Here is a 19,247-nt window from a genome sequence, read left to right as displayed (position 1 = left end):
TTCTCATTTCTAAGGTATTTTGCGATGCCATTATTATTATTCAGGTCACTGCCTGGAATTGAACTTGGAATCTTGGGGTTAGTAGCCTGCGCTCTTAACCACTACACCACATGTCCGTTAACCACTACATGGGCATATGGCGTAGTAGTTAAGAGCGCGGGCTACTAACCCCAAGATTCCAAGTTCGATTCCAGGCAGTGACCTGAATAATAATAATAATAACAACAACAACAACAACATCGAAAAATACCTTAGGAATGAGAACCCAGGTTTGAAATTTCCCAAAGACACCTGAAATGTTGTGTTAACAACGAAAAATATGAGGACAAATACCCGTCAAATGTAAATAATATACATAATTCCTCATCTCTTAAATATAGAACTGTACCACTATATGCTACTAGCACTGCTACTGATGGTTTTTGTGGTTTTTTAATACAGTACATTTATGAGATATCATCTCAGGATGAATACCACTGTTAATTAAGCTTTCAATGATGTCTGCATTAAGTATGATATTTCAAATTAATAATGCTTCTGTTGCACACAACAAATATATATATATATAAATATATATATATATATATATATATATATATATATATATATATATATATATATATATATATATATATATATATATATACACGCACAATTCAAGAAAGAGTGAAAGAGATGTGTATAAAAAGGAAAGAATGAAAAGAATGAAAGACATAAAGTAGCTTGGAATCCCCAAAATGGGCACAAATAACAAAAATAAAAAGATCCCCAAATTCCTTCAGTAATAACTGTAGTTAAATGCCTGTGGTACAACTTTATTTAATACCATCAAGTAACATCTCAAGGTTGTTTGGGTCAACATCTGCCCAGTAAGGGAGTATAAATGGCAAATTCTTTGTCAGTTCCTCTACCAAAGGGAGTAACAGAGAGAACAGAAAACAGGAACCTTTGTTTGATAAATGAAGTCCATCATTCAGCATTTCTTTCCAGTTCTAAATAAAACAGAAAATAAATATTTTACATTTTTTATACATCCATACAAGTAATATAGAAAATCAGGAGGAGGATTTTGGATCTATGGGTCTTTTTTTCCCTACATTTTGTTTTTATTTATTTATCTTTGAATATTTCAAATTGAGAAAAGTAAAGTATTTTCATTAAGTAAATGTTGGAGGTTGTAGATTTCTCAAATTGATATACTATGGGAAATAAAAACCAAGACTATAGCCAAAGAACTGGTGAGGAGTTTGTATTTTCCCCATCAAACTTTACATATAATGTATTTATTGAAGTAAAATATGTATTTTTACTAAATTTTTTTTTAAAGCTTATAAGTTAGAGATATGCATTAAACATGAAAACTAAATGTTGCTCAACTTTCCAGTTGTAAGTGTGAGGCATATTTCAGACATAGTAAATTACATCTACTGTCCAAGTTAACTTGCACAATAGATGAGCTTATGTTGTAATGAAAACTTTAAATCAATATAATTATTTTTTGGTGATAGTGATAAGTAAGGCAATTTTTTGCTAAAAAGTTAAAATTTATAAAAATGTTCATTTCAAGGTTAAAGACTTTTTTTTTAATGATTAATTATTGTAATTAATCACTTTTGAATTTGAAGTTAAAATTGTGCAATAAGGTTGAAATAAGGTTTAAAAAAATATAATTTTATTAGAAAGAAAAATTTTTTTTGACTAGCTACTGAAAAAAAGAAAATATCGCTGATATATATTTTCATGTATTGATTAAACCTAAATTTGATATATATTTCTGCTAGTTTTTAGTAGAACTGTTGTATTGGACTACCACGTTGGAGCTATTTTTAGCACTTCCTATGACTTGTCTTACTCTTTGATATTAAAAATTATTTGACATCATGTGCATTCAGTCATTTGAATACAACCAAATGTCTAGCATGTCTGTATAATTTTTCTGTAAGACAAACTTCCATCTTCAAGGTACTTTTACCAATATTAGTTATTGGTAATCGATACCAACTACTAATATTATTTGCATATTTTTGTCCCATTCATGAATCAGGCCTCTTCAAGAATAGAGTTATTTACTACCATCCAATTGTAAATGTATTTACTTACAGTTTTAATTCTTTGCACATGTTATTTAGGAATTTTAAATTTACCATCCGAAGTAAGTACTTTTTGCCATTCTTTTCACTATATGTAAATGTACAGTATGCTAGCTGTTTCTTAATAATATTTCGATATATATTTTTTATGTATCATTTTGTTCTTAACTATCATGTAAATTTTTATCCAAGGTTAATTGAACTGAATCATTTTCTCTCACTGTTGTGTTGCTGGATCTTTTTGAAGTCGATTGTAGAGTCATTTGTCACTACCTTATTGAGCTGCTTTTTCTTGTTTTAAGTAATTTTAAGTTTGATTATTAGGATTTTCTTATTTTTAACTTAGATGCCAAAGCTGAAAAGAAGTCATGCGGCAAAAAAATTTACAGATAAATTCTCAAAAGAACTTGTAGACTCACAGTAACCAGTTACACTGTAGACTGTGCCTTGTTGATGTCAAATGCAACAAAAGGCATTTTCTTGAGTCCCATAGAATGAGCAAAAATCATCTTAAATAGACTACTAAAAGTGAACAGCTACCTATCAAATCATTTTCATTTACCAAAAACAATAAATCTTGGGGTGCAATGGTGACCAAAGCATTTCTTGAGGCCAACATTCCTTTGCATAAACTCACTAATCCAAGTTTGAGAAGTCTTTTTTATTCTATCGATATGCCACTGCCATCTCAATCTACATGCCGAAAATATGTTGACATGCTTAGTGCAAACACAGCTGATGACAAAAAATTGTTAATGTACTTATTTTTTTTATAATTAAAAATTTATTTCCTGTTCTTGTTACAGTTGAAGACAGCACAGCCAGGGGACTGTGAAATCTTGTACAAAGTTGTTATAAGATGTAGATGAAGAAGTAGAAAACAGGACTTTTTTAAAAAACAAAAAAGAAGTCAGGACTACAAACTACAACACATTCACTCACCAATCGCTCCTAAAATTTTCAGACAATTACAATAAGTTCTTGGGGTTCCATGTAGTTAAAACTAGTAATATGATTATGAAGAGGCAAGAAGTTACAACACGAAAAGGATTACTTAACATTTGCAAAATCATGGTAGAGCATCCGCTTTTTATAAAAATATCTTGCTCACTTTTATTAAAAGATATGTTCTTTTCAATAAGATACCTATCATGTAAAAAGTGTCTAAAATGTTTGAAGCTAAGAGTAGTTTTTAATACTTTACTTATATATAAAAAAAATTTAGCTAACAATAATAGTAAGTCAAAAACACCTTCAGTATGTATATTCTTTCTCAACCCAAACACAATAAGCTGTAGGTCAAAGTTCATGTTGTGAACATGCAAGCATTTTCCATACAGCAATATAAGAAAGTGTTGCCAAAAAGCTTGTGCATGTTCACAATACCAAAAAAGGTGTGTTATTGTCTCAACTTCACATTGACAAAAAGTGCAGAAGTTGTTTTCAGCTAATCTGATCTTAAAAAGGAGAGATTTAGTTGTTAAAATACTATGTATAATTGTAAACTGAAACCATCACAATTTAGTATCCCTTGCCGTCTTTATAGGTTGTACAAATATATTTTCCTATTTTAGTTCACATACTCTTCCCATTTATGTTGGAATTTTGAACAAATATCAGATGCGCTAAAAATATAATAATAACACTTAGCTCCTATCTCAACAGACATGAGTTTTCGAACAGCAGCATTATCATCTAATTGTTGAAAAGAAGTAGGTTTGCTTATTTTTAACCTTGTTTGGTAGCTTTTAATAGCCATGATAAGACCATTATAATAAAGAAAATTGATATCAAGTTCAAAAGTACTCTGGAATTCTTCAAGGGTACGATATGATCCATCTAAGTTGATAAAATCACGAATCTGACTAACACCCCTCTCACAACAAAAGATTACCTCTTTACCAATTTTTAAGTGCTTATTATGATAGATTGGTTCTGTTATGAATTCATCAAATGAACTAGGCTCTGTCTTATTTGTAAACTTATCAAAAGCAGAGATACAATCATGCCAAAAATCATTCTTAATATCCTTGGAGAGTTTATTTGGAAAAATGTTACCAAATACAACTAAACTTTGCAGTTTTGGGGAGGAGGTATAGCACAAATGTTTCCATTTGAATTTATAATTAACATCCAACAGCTTATTCATTCACGATAACTTTAAAGAACTGACATAAGCAGAAGCTTCCACCATACCAAGTCTGCCCCCTTTAACAGCAACAACTCTCTTGATCTTATCGGGTTTTCCACTCCAGAGAAATTTAAATAACATTTTGTTTAATTCTTGAAGAAATTTGCCAGGTGGATTTGGGAGGGTAAGGAAGAGATAATTCAATTTTGAAATGAGCAATGACTTTATAACAGCAATTCTACCAGGTGGTGTGATTCTTCTATTGATCTCAAATAATCTATTTTCAAAATTCTTTTTAGCTATAACATAAATCTGTTGAAAATATTACACCCAGAAGCTTGAAATAATCTGGGTTCCATTGTATGTTTAAACAAGGTAAGTATCTGACTGGGCTATCGCTTCTTGCACCTATCCACATCACCTGAAACTTATCATAGTTAATTTTAAGTCTGGATATATCAACGAGAAAATTCAAAGTGTCAACTGTAGCTTTGAAAGACTTTTGCGAACCATCTAAAATGAACTCTGTATCATCTGCATACTGCATCAACAAATACTCCCCATTGTCAACTGTAATTCCCTTAATATCATTGTTCTTTCTTATAAGACCAGCCAGGACCTTGACACAGAGGATGAAAATATATGGAGAGAGAGGATCACCCTGCTTACAGCCCTCCTCAATAGGAAATCAAGGAGAAATGTACCATTAATACTCAAACAAGATCTAGCATCATTGTAAAGAATATTGAACCACTTATGGATGTCCTCACCAAAGCCAAAAAATGAAATGATAATGCCTTGTTTATAAATGACCATGAAACAGAACCAAATGCCTTCTTGAAATCAATTAAAAACAACATTCCCAGTATATCATTGGGTTCTGTGTAATTCATCAAATCGTATACCAGTCTTATGTTATCACCAATGTATCTGTTAGACATGAATCCTGTTTGATCAGTACAGACCAACTTTGGGAGAATACTTTTGAACTTCTCAGCAATAACAGATGAAAGAAGTTTATAGGCAGTATTGAGAAGTGAACTAGGTCTCCAGTTCTTCGAGAAATGCTTGGACTTATCTCCTTTTGGAATACAAATAATGATACCTTGCTTCTGTGTCACTGACAGATAACCATTAGCAAAGCTATAATTGAATGACCTCAACAGGAATGGAGATAAATCTTCCCAAAAGAATTTATAGAACTCATAAGTGAATCCATTTGATCCTGGACTTTTATTGTCCTTTGCCTTTTTCAAACATTTCAAAAGTTCGTCATGAGCCACTGGGACTTCCAATGAATCAGAATCTCCCTTACTAAGCCTATACAAATCCCCTTCAGAAAAAAGTTCATCAAGGTCACAATCTTTCAACACGTTCCTTGAAAGAAGATAATCCTTCATAAAATGACGTTACTTCAAGAACAATATCATTTGTACTTTCTACAGTAGACCCATCATCCAACTCTAACTGGGACATGCCTTTACTTACAAAATTCCTATTTTCTAGATTGTAAAAATAATGGCTAACCTTCTCCCCTTCATTTTGGCCCTTGTGCGACTAATAATGCTCCCCTACCCATTTTTGCTTTATGAATCTCCATTTTGACTCTAAATTTGTTTTAAAATGAAGAATATGAAATAGATTTTCCTCTAATTTTCATTAATAGAGTTTCCAAAAATAATTGATCATTTACAACAAATTCAATCTGAGACAAATTAACTGTACTAATATCTCTATGTTCCAAAGAGGTGGGTATATTGCTTGACAATGCTGCAAATAGTTTCCTAAACAGATGAAACATATTTTGGATCTCTTGAAAGCGAGTTATCAGATTTCCAATATGTGCTTTTATGGTCATCTTTCTCGAGAAATTTTATTTTGATGTCGACAAGAGAACGAACTGATTTGTACCCAACATTTATAGATGACTGGTAAATAAATGAATATAAATTCTGCGACACCAGAAAGAAATCTAGCCTTGCTTGTCTAATAGGATTTGGATGTCTCCATGTATAGCCCTGTATTTCTGGGTTATGATCTCTCCAACATCTACAAGGTCGAGGTCCCCTATCATATCAATCACTTGCTTTCTAGCATTAAGGTTGTTTATATATTGATAGTTAAAAGTATCTAAAGACTGCTGTAGACAAAGATTAAAATCCCCAGCTATAATACAATGTGAGTTTCCAAAGACTTTGATTTTATCCATCACCACAGCATAAAACACTGGTTCATCTGCATTTGAGCCATAGAAGTTGACTAAAGTTATTTTTTTCTCACAAATAGTAATATTCAATATCAGAAGATTGCCCTTGCCATCCCTGAAACTGTCACGTACCTTATAACCAATATCATTAGAAAACAAAATGGCAACTCCCCTTGACTGCCCATTATAACTATTAAATAGCACTTCAGAACCCCATTCATTTCTCATAAAAAGTTCTTTTTCTTTCATAAAAATGGGCATCTTGCAATAAATAGATTTTATATTCTTTGGCTCTCAAAAAATGCAAAACAACATTTCTTTTTGCATAATCATTAAGGCCCCTACAGTTGACTGAACATATAGGTATATTCAAGTCATCCATTTAGGATATATAACAGTTTTTTAAAATCTCAACAGAAATTCAGAGTTCCAAACAAATATTTTAACACAAATAAACCTCTTCACTTCCTCAAAATCCCAAAAGCACAGCAATTATACCCAGTGAAGAAGAAGAAAAAAACAAAGTAGGTTTCCCACCTTTTTTCAGCAAGAAAAAATACAAATGGAAATCCAAGTTGATATCCGTGGCACATATTTTTATTTGTTTATTTCCTCAATTCCAACAGTTTTCCATGGGTGATCTATGCTTCTTTGGAATTGTAGAGATAGTGTGATGCCTTTCTCGAAAATGCTTGTCTGGACAGGGTAGGTATTTCTGAGGTAACAGTCTTGATGTACCAGTTTGGCTCTAAATTGTTTCAGAACTTGTGGGAGGTTGTTGTGAATTCCAACTTTCCTCTCTGATAGAACTTTGAAGGATTTATGAGTAGTAAAAAAGACCAGTAAAAAATTTCAATCACTTACACTGACAAACTTGACTATGATTGGATCTGGCTTATCCAGCTCTGTTTTTCTTTGAGGTAGACAGTGCATGTTTGCAAGCAACATCTCTTTGGCTTTGTTCTCATCAATTTTAAGAGCAAAAATAAACAGTTCAAGATGGCTTGGAGATTCATTATTGCCAATATGTTTCATTCCACAGATGAGGATGTTTGATCTGTGAGAGTAAAGTTCAAACTCCATGAATTTATCATCAAACTTACTTTGTGTTTCCGCTATGTTGTTAAAATCAATGGCTTGTTCCATTTCGATTGAATGTTCAGTTGTTCCAAATCAGCTTTTACAGAGGCAAATGAGTTGAGGATTTCCACTGTTTGTGATTGAATGAATTCTTTGATATAATTCGAGATCAACATGGTGTCTGCCGACTTCGAATCACTGATTGTGTCTCCTGGTAAATCTGTGTCCATCACACTATTAGGTCCGATTTTATACTGGGAACCACTGATTTGGATTGGGATTTTTGTTCCCTTGAGCTCATCTTTTCGTCAGAAGTAGATTATTTAATTCGGCACCCAGAGCTGTACGTTCAACGTCTCATCACCTAGACACCATAACTGGAAGTGTTAATGCACTTACTGATCAGTAAAAATCCTCAAAAAATGTTCTTAATAAACTGTTTGCCACTCAAATCAGCTCTAACTGTCACAGTCATGCTCAGATCATCAATGATTTACTAAGAAGTATAGTGGTTCCAACAGAAAATTTTTTCCTACTCTTGTCTGATGCTGCTCGATATATGTATATGAATAGAGATATACATTTTTGCAAGTGCATATACATGTGAATATAAGCATAGGTTTATACTCGTTATTTTTTTTATTTTCAATTTTACATTTTGCATAGACGTCTTATTACATATGTAACACCCTTCCTTCCAACTCTCTCAATTTTGAAAATACCCAACAGTTGTCTACTTTCGCCTCCCCTCCCCTACCACCTGTCATGTATGTTAATTACTCCTCCTTCCTCGACAATGTTGCCAAATTAAATATATTACATGTAACTAATTGGAACTAATGTCATAGCTGAAAGCACTTCAATACACTGCCCTGCATATGTTATCAGTGTTTTGTGTGTGTGTGTGTATGTATACAAATACTTACACATATTTGTGAATATAAAAATATACATTATTTCTTAAGTATTATATTTCATTTTGCAGATTGTCTGTATGCTCATACAGCTCTTTATGTATATATAGCTATGAATGCATTTATGATTTTTTTTATTATATTCTACCATTCCTTTTGCAAATGTATATATGGTTGTGGATGAGTTTATATACATATGTCCATGTTAAATAATATTCCCACAACATTTTGTTTCAAGAATGCAAAGTTAATATTTTAAGATATTGTATATAAGGGAGGTATGTGAATGTTTGTGTGTGTGTGTGATGGAAGTGGGATGGTGAATATTCAACACTGACAAAAAAATCAAACAGCTTTTCAGCTCTATGTGAGTATGTGTGTGCATGTACAAGGGAAGTATGTGAATGTTTGTATGTGTGAATCAGCGTTCTTTCAGTAAAAAACAATGGTTGATGTCACATCTCAAAAAAAAATTAGTGTACTAATTTGGTTTACCATCCATATTTATATATAAAATACTACAATTAGCCATCATTTTTGAGAGCATGGGGCCAGCTAGTAATAAAATAAATGGTTTTCCCTTGTATTGTACTATATAGTCTATGTTTTGCGGAATGATATATTAAGGAGCTCTTTTATGAGTACCACTGGGTTAGTTGAATCCATATATTGTGATTAAATTTATAAATATATATATATATATATATATATATATATATATCATCATCATCATCATCATCATCATCATCATCATCGTTTAACGTCCGCTTTCCATGCTAGCATGGGTTGGACGATTTGACTGAGGACTGGTGAAACCGGATGGCAACACCAGGTTCCAGTCAAATTTGGCAGAGTTTCTACAGCTGGATGCCCTTCCTAACGCCAACCACTCAGAGAGTATAGTGGGTGCTTTTACGTGTCACCCGCACGAAAACGGCCACGCTCGAAATGGTGTCTTTTATGTGCCACACGCACAAGCCAGTCCAGGGGCACTGGCAACGATCTCGCTCGAAAATCCTACGGGAGCCAGTCAGGCGGTACTGGCAACGGCCACGCTCAAAATGGTGCATCTCATGTGCCACCCGCACAAGAACCAGTCCAGGGGCACTGGCAACGATCTTACTTGGCTTGCCGGGTCTTCTCACGCACAGCACATTTCCAAAGGTCTCGGTCAGTAGTCATCGCCTCGGTGAGGCCCAATGTACGAAGGTCTTGCCTCACCACCTCAGCCCAGGTCTTCCTGGGCCTACCTCTTCCACGGGTTCCCTCAACTGTTAACGTGTGGCACTTTTTCACGCAGCTATCCTCATCCATTCTCACCACATGTCCATACCAGCGCAATCGTCTCTCTTGCACACCACAACTGATGCTTCTAATGTTCAGCTTTTCTCTCAAGATACTTACACTCTGACGGGTATTCACATTGACATTACACATCCAACGGAGCATACTGGCTTCATTCCTTGCGAGCTTACGTATGTCCTCAGCAGTTACAGCCCATGTTTCACTGCCATGTAGCATGGCTGTTTGTATGCATGCGTCATACAGTCTGCCTTTTACTCTGAGTGAGAGTCCCTTTGTCGCCAGCAGGGGTAAGAGCTCTCTAAACTTTGCCCAGGCTATTCTTATTCTAGCAGCTACACTTTCAGCGCACCCACCCCCACTACTAACTTGGTCGCCCAGATAGCGGAAGCTATCGACTACCTCTAGTTTTTCACCCTGGAATGAGATAGAAGTTGTTTCCTGTTTGTTTACAGTCTTTATTGCACCTGAACATCTGCCACAAACAAAAACTAACTTGCTAGTTAACCTGCCTTTGATGTTGCTGCACCTCTTATGTGTCCATAGCTTGCACCGGGTACATCTTATAGAGTTACTACCTACTCCTTTTCTACATACTGAGCAGGGCCATCTACCTGAAGGGGTTTGTGTTTTATCTACCTTCCTACTTATTAGGATTTTGGTTTTAGCTAGGTTGACTCTAAGGACCTTCAATTCTAGACCTTGCTTCCACACCTGAAACTTCTCCTCTAGTTCTGATAGTGACTCCGCAATTAGGGCAAGGTCATCAGCATAGAGGAGCTCCCAGGGGCAACCTGTCTTGAACTCCTCTGTGATTGCCTGGAGGACTATGATAAATAAGAGGGGGGGCTGAGGACGGAACCTTGGTGGACCCCTACCTCTACCCGGAATTCATTGCTGTACTCATTTCCAACCCTCACCTTACTGGCAGCATCTCTGTACATGGCTCGCACAGCTCTCACTAACCATTCTTCTATCCCAAGTTTCCTCATTGACCACCAGATAAGGGATCAGGGGACCCTGTCAAAGGCTTTCTCCATGTCAACGAAAGCCAGGTACAGAGGTTTATCCTTAGCTAGGTATTTCTCCTGCAACTGTCTCACTAGAAATAAGGCATCAGTAGTGCTTTTACCTGGCACGAACCCAAACTGCATCTCATCTAAATTGATTCGCTCCCTAATTAGTTGGGCTATGACCCTCTCTGTAACTTTCATAACCTGATCTAACAGCTTGATGCCTCTGTAATTATTTGTATCTAAAGCGTCACCTTTACCTTTGTAGCAGTTGACTATGATGCTGCTACATCAGTCATTGGGTATGACTCCTTCGTGTATCATCTGGTTTGTAATACGGGTGACTAGGCTATAGCCAACACTGCCAGATATTTTGAGCATCTCTGCAGTGATTCCTGATGGGCCAGGGGCTTTCCCAGTCTTCATACTCTTAATTGCTTTATCTACCCTGGTACTATCAACTCGGATAGCTGGTCCCTCTATTGGGTCGACATACGGCAGGCTCTCTTTCTCCCATTCATTCTCTTTATTAAGCAATCTATCGTAGTGGCATCTCCAGACCTCTTTCTTTGCATCCTCATTTAATGCAAGCGTACCATCATCCATGCGAACACATTTCTCTCCTACAACATCACTATTCTCTCTCCTACACTGTCTTGCAACACGAAATACCTCGAGTCTTTGGTCCTCACGGCGCAGAACATTGGCAAATCTTTCCTTATCTGCTTCCCCTCTGGCTAAATAAACCTGTCGCCTAGCCTCCCTTCTGGCACATTGGTACAATTCCCTGCTACCACCGTTCTTCCAGTCCTTCCAAGCCTGTTTCTTTTGTCTAATAGCCCTGTCTACCTCCTTGTTCCACCACCACGTTACTCTGGGTCGGGAGGGGACCTTACACCACCCACAAATCTGGTCGGTGGCTTTCAACAGGTTGTCCCGCAGAAATCTCCAATTGTCTTCCACGTTGTATGATGCTATATCCCCTTCTATTTCGTTAAATGCTTCAAGTAACTTGTCTCTAAGTCTCTGTCCGTTTGCAGGGTCTTTAAGCTTCCACACCCTTCTCCTCCAAGCCTGTCTAATTCTGGGCACCCATTTTGCCTTGATCCCAAAGTCGCTAACTACTAATCTATGTTGTGGGGTACATTCTTCGCCAGGGTAGGTTTTGCCATTTATAAGCCGCCCTCTTTCCCTATTTCTGGTGAGGATGTAGTCGATTTGGCTAGAGTGTCTGCCGGAGCGGTAGGTGACTAGGTGACTGGCAGGTTTCCTGAAGTTGGTATTGCAGACCATAAGATCGGTTGCATCACAGAACTCCAGCAGTCTGGTTCCCTCCTCGTTGCGGGAACCGAAGCCATAGCCTCCATGTATGCCATGGAAGCCTCCAGCACGACGTCCGACATGACCGTTGAAGTCTCCAGCCACAAAGAGAAGGTCCCTGTCACTCGTCGACGAGGTAGTTTGCAAGAGGGTGTCATAGAATTGGTCTTTCAGACCATCTGGTAGCCCCGGTTGAGGTGCATAGGCTGAGATGACAGTAGCTAATCTATGATGAAGCACTAGTCTGATCTTAAGTACTCTGTCACTTACTCTAACGACCTCGATTACCTTATCCACCCATTTCTCCGCTAGAAGTATTCCTACGCCCCCGACCCCGTCAGTGTTCCCTGCCCAGAAAATCTTGTACCTGTGTTCTTTGCCTGTGAGGAACCTCGCAGAACCTCCTCTCCATCTTACTTCCTGGATGCAGCACATATCTACGCGTCTCCGTTCAAGCATCTCAACAATTTCACCAGATCTACCTTTCAGCGTGCCGACGTTGAGAGTGCCAATCCTAACAGTATGGGTGTTGGGGGTGTGGGCCTGTAGCCTGGGAAGGGGAAAAGCAGTGTCGTGTACCTGAAAAGAAAACTTGCAATTGGAAGAATTCATAAGCAAAACAGTACCTACAACCTGCAAACATTACTCAAACTTAATGCGCTACCCAAAGGTAGGGGAGAGGATGGCCAAGGCCACTAGATGGGTTCTGGGAGACAGCCGAGGATGACAGGATGACAGAGGAATGCACTTCCGGTGGAGGGGGTGGGAGTGCGGGTGTACCATCAGCGAGGAGATAGGGCTCTTAATCGTAGATTTTAAATATTTGAGAGACAACAATGCATAAATCGTAATTTTTAAAAGAGCAATGAAATCTAGGTGAATAGAATATATACGTAGCATGAATTTAGGAAGCTTAGAAAATGAATAAGTATGAATTTAAGACAAAAACTGAATTCAATTGAATTTCATGGAGAGAAACAAGATAAATAATAGAGGGCAGACTAAAGCGCGAAGGTATGAGATGTTTGAGGCCGTAAATAAATAAAAATCTCTATCTTATCTGCATCTTGGAGACATATATATATATATTCGAAAAGGTTAGAGGATAAGAAATTTTAACTTTCTTACCGAGTTTCAGGCAGCAAATATATATATATTGTAGGAGAGAGAATAGTGATGTTGTAGGAGAGAAATGTGTTCGCATGGATGATGGTACGCTTGCATTAAATGAGGATGCAAAGAAAGAGGTCTGGAGATGCCACTACGATAGATTGCTTAATAAAGGGAATGAATGGGAGGAAGAGAGCCTGCCGTATGTCGACCCAATAGAGGGACCAGCTATCCGAGTTGATAGTACCGCGGTAGATAAAGCAATTAAGAGTATGAAGACCGGGAAAGCCCCCGGCCCATCAGGAATCACTGCAGAAATGCTCAAAATATCTGGCAGTGTTGGCTATAGCCTAGTCACCCGTATTACGAACCAGGGGATACATGAAGGAGTCATACCCAATGACTGGTGTAGCAGCATCATAGTCAACTGCTACAAAGGTAAAGGTGACGCTTTAGATACAAATAATTACAGAGGCATCAAGCTGTTAGATCAGGTTATGAAAGTTACAGAGAGGGTCATAGCCCAACTAATTAGGGAGCGAATCAATTTAGATGAGGTGCAGTTTGGGTTCGTGCCAGGTAAAAGCACTACTGATGCCTTATTTCTAGTGAGACAGCTGCAGGAGAAATACCTAGCTAAGGATAAACCTCTGTACCTGGCTTTCGTTGACATGGAGAAAGCCTTTGACAAGGTCCCCCGATCCCTTATCTGGTGGTCAATGAGGAAACTTGGGATAGAAGAATGGTTAGTGAGAGCTGTGCGAGCCATGTACAGAGATGCTGCCAGTAAGATGAGGGTAGGAAATGAGTACAGCAATGAATTCCGGGTAGAGGTAGGGGTCCACGAAGGTTCCGTCCTCAGCCCCCTCTTATTTATCATAGTCCTCCAGGCAATCACAGAGGAGTTCAAGACAGGTTGCCCCTGGGAGCTCCTCTATGCTGATGACCTTGCCCTAATTGCGGATTCACTATCAGAACTAGAGGAGAAGTTTCAGGTGTGGAAGCAAGGTCTAGAATTGAAGGGCCTTAGAGTCAACCTAGCTAAAACCAAAATCCTAATAAGTAGGAAGGTAGATAAAACACAAACCCCTTCAGGTAGATGGCCCTGCTCAGTATGTAGAAAAGGAGTAGGTAGTAACTCTATAAGATGTACCCGGTGCAAGCTATGGACACATAAGAGGTGCAGCAACATCAAAGGCAGGTTAACTAGCAAGTTAGTTTTTGTTTGTGGCAGATGTTCAGGTGCAATAAAGACTGTAAACAAACAGGAAACAACTTCTATCTCATTCCAGGGTGAAAAACTAGAGGTAGTCGATAGCTTCCGCTATCTGGACGACCAAGTTAGTAGTGGGGGTGGGTGCGCTGAAAGTGTAGCTGCTAGAATAAGAATAGCCTGAGCAAAGTTTAGAGAGCTCTTACCCCTGCTGGTGACAAAGGGACTCTCACTCAGAGTAAAAGGCAGACTGTATGACGCATGCGTACGAACAGCCATGCTACATGGCAGTGAAACATGGGCTGTAACTGCTGAGGACATACGTAAGCTCACAAGGAATGAAGCCAGTATGCTCCGTTGGATGTGTAATGTCAATGTGAATACCCGTCAGAGTGTAAGTATCTTGAGAGAAAAGCTGAACATTAGAAGCATCAGTTGTGGTGTGCAAGAGAGACGATTGCGCTGGTATGGACATGTGGTGAGAATGGATGAGGATAGCTGCGTGAAAAAGTGCCACACCCTAACATTTGAGGGAACCCGTGGAAGAGGTAGGCCCAGGAAGACCTGGGCTGAGGTGGTGAGGCAAGACCTTCGTACATTGGGCCTCACCGAGGCGATGACTACTGACCGAGACCTTTGGAAATGTGCTGTGCGTGAGAAGACCCGGCAAGCCAAGTAAGATTGTTACCAGTGCTCCTGGACTGGCTCTTGTGCGGGTGGCACATGAGATGCACCATTTTGAGCGTGGCCGTTGCCAGTACCGCCTGACTGGCTCCCGTAGGATTTTCGAGTGAGATCGTTGCCAGTGCCCCTGGACTGGCTTGTGCGGGTGGCACATAAAAGACACCATTTCGAGCGTGGCCGATTTCGTGCTGGTGACACGTAAAAGCACCCACTACACTCTCTGAGTGGTTGGCGTTAGGAAGGGCATCCAGCTGTAGAAACTCTGCCAAATTAGATTGGAGCCTGGTGTTGCCATCCGGTTTCACCAGTCCTCAGTCAAATCGTCCAACCCATGCTAGCATGGAAAGCGGATGTTAAACGATGATGATGATGATGATGATGATATATATATATATATAGATATAGAAAGAGAATGAGAGAGGAAGGTAGTAACTTCCTTACATGTTGAAAAATAGATGCTCCAATGAACATACAAAATAATAGCCTTGATACGAAATAGCTGTAAAGCAGGTGAGATGAATAAAAGTTCTTTTCAAAATTACAGTGGACTATAGTTTCGAGTTAAATGTTCAAATTAAATAAATTAATTTTTAAAAATTAATTTAATCTAAATTTTCCATGTATGACTCTCATCAGCAATATTTCTTCATATTTACGAAAAGTATGTATAATTTTAAAATATTAACTTGAAACTTGGTAAGAAAGTTAAACTTTCTTATCCTTTTTACATCTAAAACCTTGCCTATTGTTTCTCATCCAACTTAAAAAAATAAGTGGCATTTGAGATAAAATTGATTTGCAAAGAACATGGCTTATGTTATTTTATTGCACATTGTTGTATATATTGTGGGCTGAACAGCTTTCCTTCATTTTATTGGCCTCATGACAATTTTGAAAAGGTTCACTGTGTTAAGATTCACTATTAATCAATTTTCCTTATTTAGAAGAGACAGTCAACAGTTTTAATGTCTCAGGAATCTTTAATGTCCTAACCAAAAGTAACAACCTCATACAATCACGAAGCATCTCTACAGCTTAACACCGTCCAAGTTAACCCTCTTCATCTATACAAACCGTCCAATGGATGGGAGCATTTGCTAATAACTTTATAAAATTATAAAATAAATTTTGCTCATGAATGAGTCTCTATACTCTTTATTATTAATAATATTATATACTGATTGAAGTGGTTAGCTGTTAACTGGAACTCGACTGAGAGCCAATATGGTTTGCATCTGGATAGCATATCCCTCCAAACTCACTTATATATATATGTATATATATGTGTATATATATATATATATATATATATATATATATATATATATATATATATATATATATATATATATATAGGTATGGTGATGCAAACAGGAAAAATAAAACTTAAAATATGAGTGCACGTATATTTTTATAAATATTTAGCAAAAAAAAAACAAAAAAACAGTCCAAGAATTTCATGCATTGACACTTATCAAATAACAAATAATTTCAATTCTGCGCTTATCCAATTTTGAGATATCTTTATTCTGTTGTTTCCTCCAGTACATATTTAGAGAGAGATTGAGGTGAGGAGAGTGATAGAGAGATAGACAGAAAGAGAGATATAAGTTTGTAATGATCTACAAGTGAACACATAAGAGAGTTTCTTTAATTGCAAGGGTCTAAGAGTGAAAATACCTATATATGGGACAGGAAGAAAGACCTATACATGTGTGTTTGAGCATATATCTATAAACTTTCTATAGATGTAGTCTCATGTACACACTAGCTTGATAAGTGCCAATGCATAAAATTCTCAGACATTCATCATCATCATCATCATCATCGTTTAACGTCCGCTTTCCATGCTAGCATGGGTTGGACGATTTGACTGAGGACTGGTGAAACCGGATGGCAACACCAGGCTCCAGTCTGATTTGGCAGAGTTTCTACAGCTGGATGCCCTTCCTAACGCCAACCACTCAGAGAGTGTAGTGGGTGCTTTTACGTGTCACCCGCACGAAAACGGCCACGCTCGAAATGGTGTCTTTTATGTGCCACCCGCACAAGCCAGTCCAGGGGCACTGGCAACGATCTCGCTCGAAAATCCTACAGGAGCCAGTCAGGCGGTACTGGCAACGGCCACGCTCAAAATGGTGCATCTCATGTGCCACCCGCACAAGAACCAGTCCAGGGGCACTGGCAACGATCTTACTTGGCTTGCCGGGTCTTCTCACGCACAGCCCATTTCCAAAGGTCTCGGTCCGTAGTCATCGCCTCGGTGAGGCCCAATGTACGAAGGTCTTGCCTCACCACCTCAGCCCAGGTCTTCCTGGGCCTACCTCTTCCACGGGTTCCCTCAACTGTTAGGGTGTGGCACTTTTTCACGCAGCTATCCTCCTCCATTCTCACCACATGTCCATACCAGCGCAATCGTCTCTCTTGCACGCCACAACTGATGCTTCTAATGTTCAGCTTTTCTCTCAAGATACTTACACTCTGACGGGTATTCACATTGACATTACACATCCAACGGAGCATACTGGCTTCATGAGCTATATATATATATATATATATATATATATATATATATATATATATATAATCAAAATAAGCAACAAGGATATCCTTACTTTGAAATTGCATGGATAATACCGTACTAAATTCTGGTGCCTCAACCTAAGTACCATATTCATCTGAATCTAAATTTTTGCTGAACTCATCTACCATACCCAAAGTGTATATGTATGTATATATTATTTTGCTTAAAAGAGTTCCAACACTGTCTGTTTTTTATGTTTCATTTATATTCCTGCAGAACTAATGTGGGGTATAGAATATGGAATATACAATATATAATATGATATACAATATACAATATAAAATAAAATAAAATAAAAATGGATGGCACCATGAAAGAAAGTATTGAATGTAGATGAAATATTGAGTGTTCAATATAAAGGATCAAATATATAAATATATAAATATAAATATATATATATAAAGGCGACTCGAGTTTCAGGGCTATTTCCCTTCGTCATGGCCGGTATGACAGACTTTAACAGACTGTTAAAGTCTGTCATACCAGCCATGACGAAGGGAAATAGCCCTGAAACTCGAGTCGCCTTTATATATTTATATATTTGATCCTTTATATTGAACACTCAATATTTCATCTACATTCAATACTTTCTTTCATGGTGCCATCCATTTTTATTTTATTTTATTTTATATTGCATATTATATATTGTATATTCCATATTCTATACCCCACATTAGTTCTGCAGGAATATAAATAAAACATAAAAAACAGACAGTGTTGGAACTCTTTTAAGCAAAATTATATATATATATATATATATATATATATATATATATAAATACACCACACACACACACAGAGGTACATATATAAATCATCATCATCATCGTTTAACGTCCGCATTCCATGCTAGCATGGGTTTGACGATTTGACTGAGGAATGGCGAACCAGATAGCTGCACCAGGCTCCAATCTCATCTGGTAGAGTTTCTACAAATGGATGCCCTTCCTAACGCCAACCACTCCGAGAGTGTAGTGGGTACTTTTACGTGCCACCGGCATGAGGGCCAGTCAGGCGGTACTGGCAATGGCCACGCTCAAAATAGTGTTTTTTTACGTGCCACCTGCACAGGAGCCAGTCCAGCAGTACTGGTAACAACCTCGCTTGAATCTTTTTTCATGTGCCACCAGCACAAGTGCCAGTAGGGCGACGCTGGTAACAATCACACTCAAATGGTGCTATTTACGTGCCATTGGCATGCAAGCCAGACAGCCGCTCTGGCAATGATCACACTCGGATGGTGCTTTTAGCGCTCCACTGACACAGGTGCCAGTCATCAAATTTGGTTCAATCACGATTTCGATTTCACTTGCCCCAAAACGTCTTTGCAAGCCGAGTTTAGTGTCCAATGAAGGAGAGTGGCATAGGAGCCAGTTGTCAAATTTGGTTCGATTTCGATTTCACTTGCCTCAACAGGTCTTCGCAAGCGGAGTTTAGTGTCCAATGATGGAAAGGTACACATAAGTGGGCTGGCTACACCCCTGGCAGGGGTCTCGGATTATGGTCTCACTTGGCTTGCCGGATCTTCTCATGCACTGCATATTTCCAAAGGTCTCGGTCACTACTCATTGCCTCGGTGAGGCCTAATGTTTGAAAGTCG

General features: G+C 38.0%; 1 protein-coding gene across 5 annotated transcripts in view; it reads right to left on the bottom strand.

The window, feature by feature from the left end:
• Positions 1-799: 799 nt before the first annotated feature.
• LOC106881399 (isoamyl acetate-hydrolyzing esterase 1 homolog) overlaps positions 800-19,247 on the bottom strand; it is a 214,722-nt gene continuing 196,274 nt past the window's right edge. For all 5 annotated transcript variants that reach the window (XR_008264422.2, XR_016242282.1, XR_016242283.1 and 2 more), the window contains one exon: positions 800-992. Coding sequence is in view for 2 of the 5 variants with exons in the window: in XM_052968750.2 (XP_052824710.1) it covers positions 816-992 (177 nt within the window). In the remaining 3 variants the exon portion in view is untranslated. The remainder of the gene's footprint in view (positions 993-19,247) is intronic.

This window comes from Octopus bimaculoides, chromosome 6 (assembly GCF_046866305.1).
Source record: "Octopus bimaculoides isolate indiv1 chromosome 6, ASM4686630v1, whole genome shotgun sequence".
Classification (NCBI taxonomy): Eukaryota; Metazoa; Mollusca; class Cephalopoda; order Octopoda; family Octopodidae; genus Octopus; species Octopus bimaculoides.
This window is presented reverse-complemented; position numbering and strand designations above follow the sequence as displayed.